The sequence below is a fragment of the Sinocyclocheilus rhinocerous genome, unplaced genomic scaffold (genome assembly GCF_001515625.1).
Source record: "Sinocyclocheilus rhinocerous isolate Xijiao unplaced genomic scaffold, SAMN03320098_v1.1 scaffold3015, whole genome shotgun sequence".
Taxonomy (NCBI): Eukaryota; Metazoa; Chordata; class Actinopteri; order Cypriniformes; family Cyprinidae; genus Sinocyclocheilus; species Sinocyclocheilus rhinocerous.
In genome coordinates, this window is record NW_015661992.1 from 177,480 (window position 1) to 183,267 (window position 5,788).

Sequence of the window (5,788 nt, forward strand, 5' to 3'; positions counted from 1 at the left end):
GTCTGCGATAATATCGTAATTGTTGTTTTAACGATGTGCGATTTGACATTATCGAGTATTTTGCAGAAACCATTCCAAGCATCCCTACAGAGCGCACGCATACATTACGTGAAGTCTAGACTAGTGCGCGCGCATTTAGAGTGCGTTCTTTCACTGCATGATTCAGTTTATTAAAATGCATTTAGAATGATCACAAATTCAAGACATGATGGCAGAACATGTATATATTTATACCATTTCGTATAGTTAATCAATTTCACACGAAGAGTGCCGTTTTTCTCCAATTATTACCATGATTACAAATGTGATATAGATTTTTTACAACAGTTCACTAAACAAGAAGTTAATCAAGAGACTTACGTTTTAGACACTATATTGCCTGTTTTTGCTGTATTTCGACAACAAAAATAATTCCAAACAAAGCCACAGCGCTGTTTTGCATCTCTGAGCAACATGACGGTGTTTCACTCCTGAATGAATCAATCGTTTAAATGATTCGGTTCAGTGACTCACTTATTAACAGTGACTTGCTGCCACCTACTGGCGGTTTTAATTTCACATTAAAAGTATCTTTTATTTTTTAAATAATTTCAAATATCAGTATTCAACGTTTTATGTTTAATATATCAAACGTTTATTTATGCATTTGTAACTGCAGGTTAAATGCATTCATGTCTTGCATTAAACAGTGTGTAAATACATCTCAATTCCACTTCAGATGCAGCTTCTGTGTTGATTTAATTTGCCTGGTAATAGCCCAAATTATTCTAATTTACTGATTAAATGTAAGAATTTGACTCCAAAGATAATGGACACTTTTAGAAAAAAATGGCTTTATAAAGGTACAAAATGCCCATAAAATGTAAAAATAAGTTTAAACTTATTGGAAAAGATTAATTTCTAAATCCCACAAAATAGTTGTGTTTTTTTTTTTTGGCGTTTTTGCATTTTTCTATGACAGGACCGTATAGATATGACAGGAAGTGAATGGGAGAGAGGTCCACGAGGTGGGAATCGATCTCGGGACACCCGAAGCGCAGCTGCACCATATGTCAGCGCGCTGCCCACAAGGCTATCGGCACCGACAGAGAGAGATATTCTTTTTTGTCAATATCGCACACCCCTAGTGCTGACAGATACTGATGTTGTGACTGATGTATCATGTATCCCTTGTGTTTGTGTATGTAGTTGCAGACATGGAGCAGCTGTATGAAATGTGGCTGCAGTCTCAGAAGCCGGGCTGGAGCGAGGAGAACAGCAGCAGCAGCGCTACACGAGAGAACGGCAAACAGATTCACATGCCCACGGACTACGCTGAGGAAGTGGTATGAAAACTTGAGCAGCATTCATATTTCCACACATCATTATCACGCTCTTCTTACTCTGACACAACCTTGCTCTATCTTAGAGTGTCCTCTACACACAGGCAAGAAAATTACAAAACGCTGACTGCCAAGAACAGCACACACACTCAGGGCTCTGTTTTATCTCATGTTTGCATGCTTTTGTCTGTTCTGCTCTGTCTTGGACTACAGTTTGGTGTTTCAAGTAAAAATTGTTCCACTTAAAAATGCATCTCGAGCTCTGCAATGTGTTCCAGTGCGTTGTGCTCCCTCTAGCTGTTTAAACACTAAACGCATCCCGTATGTAAAATGAATAAGGTAGAGTATAGTGAGTGAATATTAATGGCGAAATACAGATATTGCTTGGTAACCTTACTGGGAGCATTGTGTCGTAACTTAATAAATATCCATGAATCATGTTAGTTCGCCAGCTGATTAACAAACACTCTCCAACTCAACATCTGTATTTCAGGCAGTGAGTTTGGCCTACTGGGCCAGATGTCAAATAATGCAATGAATATTCATGAGCAAAAAGTAAATTGCAGCATACAGACTCTGAAAAAAACATGAGGTGGTTCATGTTTAGCTTATAATTTGTGTTAATATATTTAAAACATATGGTACATTATGCAGTACATAGCCATTTTAAATGAAGTTTTCATCAATATTTGAATGTTCATTAACTAATAATGCTTCGAGTATTTATATAATGTTTGTTAATGACTAATAGAATTTATTCAAAAAAGAAATTATGAATATACACTATCATTCAAAAATTTGGGATCAGCAAGATTTTATGAATTTTGTATTTTTTTTTGGCAAGGATCAATTATTTGCTTTACTGTCACTTTTGATTAATTAATGTTACAAAAGATTTGTGTTTCAAATAAATGCAGTTCTTTTGAACTTTCTAGTCATCAAATAATCCTGGAAAAAAATGCATTACGGGTTTCCACAAAAATATTAAGCATCACAACAGTTTTCAACACTAAGATGTTTCTTGATCAGCAAATGAGTATATTAGTATGATTTCTGAAGGATCATGCGGCACTGAAGACTGGAGTAATGATGCTGAAAATTCAGCTTTGCAACTCGGGAATAAATTACATTTTAACATATATTCACATAGAAAATATTTTTTTTTTTAAATTATATATTTCATAATATTAATATTGTACTATGTTCTTGGTCAAATACATGTAAGTGTGATATTGATATATATATATATATATATATATTACACATTTTCTTTTCTAAAAGTGACTGAACATTCCTTTTCTCTAAATGCTGTTTTATCAGGCTGGCAACCATTGCTGGTTGTGTGGGAAGAACTGCAACAGTGATAAACAGTGGCAGCAGCATATCACCTCCGAGAAGCACAAAGAACGAGTGTTCAACTCCGAGGACGATCAGAACTGCTGGCAGTATCGCTTCCCCACAGGAACCTTCAGAGTTTGCGAACGGTCAGTCTAACGCTAATGTATGACGCTACTCGTATCTCATTAACAGTTAACAGCTGTCGCTAACGGATTGGTTTCGATTCGCTCCAGGTTCCTCAAGGGCACCTGCACGGAGGAGGAGCTTTGTAAGCTGGCACATGGAGATGAGGAGCTGAATGAATGGAAGGACAGAAGAGAATTCCTTTTGATGAAACTTGCCAAAGCCAGAAAAGATCACTTGATAGCACCAAACGATAATGACTTTGGCAAATATAGTTTTCTGCTTAAAGATATTAAGTAATGTTTTAATTAATCTGAATCTGTTAAAGCAGGGTGTTCTGGAACTATGATGTCTTGAGTTCAGTATTGAATCGGGCGAGTGTGGTGTGGCTCTCTCCAGAGAAGGAGGACATCCTCCTCCTGGGTTTTCACGGAAAGCACAGAGCTGGCCTTGTGTTCAGAGTAATCACAGCTTTGTTGCTTTTATCACCGGTTAAAAATAAACGCACCATCGCCTTTTATGTTTCTTTTATTAAATAGCACACAGCGGATCACCTTTCAGGAACTGGATTTTGCTCTTGGAACCCAACACAGAAGGCAAGAACTAGCGCATCTGAGATTCCCGTGTCAAATTCCTGCCTTTTTAAAAATTATTATTTCTTACCCGCGGTTTGTTTTGGAATGTTGGGTCCTGAATCTCTGTTATTCTACATCCGCACCGAATTGCTTTACTATGTTGTGTGGTTGCTGTGTTAATGCCTATTGGTATTATATATGGACCAACATAAACACAATAAAGTCGTATTCTTTTCAGTGTCTGTAGTTCCTGAAAGTAAAACGGCGAGGGAAGTAATACCATAACGGAGTATTAACGAACATTGAAAACAGAGATTGGCACGCTGTAGTAGGCGAATTATGTCGAGGCTTGTTTTATCCACTAGAGGGAGACAGAATAAGCGATAACATGCCAGCTGCACTTCTGTATCTTAATAAATGCATTATGGGCTGGATCTGCTGTGCATTCCCTGTAATAAGTATTTCGTTTTATTTCGATTTAAATGCTTGTTTGATCTAATAAAACTGGTGTATGCTAGTGTCTTTTTAAAGTAATTATATTCAGCAAGCATGTGTTTAGTTAATCAAAGCGGTAAAATGACAGTAAAGATGCTTACAATGTTACCATTGATTTCTATTTCAAATAAATGCTGTTCTTGAGTGGCAAATCAGCATATTAGAATTATTTCCAAAGGATCTTGTGACTCTGAGACTGAAGTAATGATGCTGAAAATTCAGCTTTGCAATCCCAGAAATAAAATGAATTTTAAAATATATTCAAATAAAAAGTTACTTTTAACTGTGATATTTCACTTTTTTTCCCTTGTTTTTAAATTAAAGAAATGCTGTCTTGGTGAGCGTTTTTCTTTTTTCTTTTTTTTTCTTTTTTAAATCTTACCAAGTTAAAGTACAAATTTGATCAACAATTTTAATGTTTATTTGTCATTCCAAATAAAAGACTCCGTTGACACACAAGTTGCAAAAACTATTTGACAAACTAACTTTCAAGCAATACCAATGAATAGTTTACATTGCACACGCTTACAAATGTGTGGCGCTTTCTTCACAGTTCTGCACTGCACATAATGTGGTTTGCCTTCACCTGAGCTTGTTAGATGCATCTAAAGTGTCCCCATCTGCCTTGTGTTGTTATACACGAGCAGCAAGTGATTACAATAAATGACTGTGGTCATCTTATAGAGCTCTAACTTAAGAGAGAAAAAAAAAACTTTGCATTAGGTCTAAATAATTGAATTAAGCAGGTCGTCATCAACCCTTTTGGTGTTTTTGGACCAAAAACAGGAAGTGTTTCCAACACCAACACAAACCAGTATGACTAATACATGCCATACCCTGAAACTAGGGGAATTTACTGGGCTAACTTATGATGCTGTAAGAAAACTCCATACATGCTGATCACTTATGCATAATATTTAAAAAGTTAACAGAAGAGTTAGGACTTACATTTAAAAGTTGCAAATGCACATAAAACTCACAAGCAGGCATTTGCCTAGTAACAGGTTTTATTGTTCAGTACAGTCAAACACTGGACAGACACACTGGCTGGAGTGACAAGCTATATACTGAGCGCTTTACTCATAAAAAGTTGCTTTTCTCAAATATGCAGATTAAATTAGCATGCATGTACTGTCCTTGTTTCTCTGTATATTAAACAGCACATAATACACACACACACAAAAAAAATCTGCCGACTTCAAATGTATGACAGAACCCAAAACATCAATGAAATAATTTCAGCTGCATTTTCAGGCTTCATCCTACCTCCCTATATGCCTGACTGTTGATTTTGCCCCTAAAGACAACATTTGCATGAATACTGTATAAAAATAAATAATTTCTCTCACTTCCTTCTTACATGTACAAACAGCAAACACTGTGATATCACAAAAACATTCGGAATTAATGAAACAAAAAATAAAACTATGAAGGAACTGGTTAAAAACTCGAGACAATGACTTTTCAGTATCCAGTTACGCATTAAGCCATCTATAAAAATAATATCTAAACTTTCAAATGACTTCTCGCGATGTAGAAATGTGCTCAACCACGAAAAATGAACGCCTCTGGTGTCACAGTAGTATAATAAAAAGACCTCAGTCATTGGCTTTCGTTCTTATAGTGGTTTCCTAGCAGGTTTAAACCAGAATCAGCAAACGCACTTTACAAAATCAATTGTATGTCACATTAAAGATAAAAAAGTGCTAATGAAACCATGATTCTAAACATGTCTAAATATAATGTATGAGCTTTCAAAAGCCAGTTTACATAATTTGGCAAGTTATGGTATCCTAAAGTGCTTATTTGTAATGAAAAACATGTTTCTTTTGTATTGCAATTCAACATTTAAAAATAAAGGTTCAAAAAGGGAGTTTTCACAGCAATGCCATAGAAGAGCCATTTTTTGTCCCCCCCCCCCCCAAAAAAAAAAAA

At 35.8% G+C, this 5,788-nt stretch overlaps 2 protein-coding genes across 3 annotated transcripts in view; both read left to right on the forward strand.

Moving 5' to 3' along the window:
- Nucleotides 1-3,595, forward strand: part of LOC107727124 (zinc finger CCCH domain-containing protein 7A-like) — a 24,670-nt gene extending 21,075 nt beyond the window's left edge. For both annotated transcript variants that reach the window (XM_016536902.1, XM_016536901.1), the window contains exons 21-23: nucleotides 1,189-1,325; nucleotides 2,643-2,806; nucleotides 2,894-3,595. In XM_016536902.1, the coding sequence (XP_016392388.1) occupies nucleotides 1,189-1,325; nucleotides 2,643-2,806; nucleotides 2,894-3,083 (491 nt within the window). In that variant the 3' untranslated portion in view covers nucleotides 3,084-3,595. The remainder of the gene's footprint in view (nucleotides 1-1,188; nucleotides 1,326-2,642; nucleotides 2,807-2,893) is intronic.
- The window catches only part of LOC107727125 (lipopolysaccharide-induced tumor necrosis factor-alpha factor homolog), a 17,808-nt gene that overhangs the window by 3,779 nt on the left and 8,241 nt on the right, over nucleotides 1-5,788 (forward strand). The gene's annotated exons all lie outside the window — the stretch shown is intronic.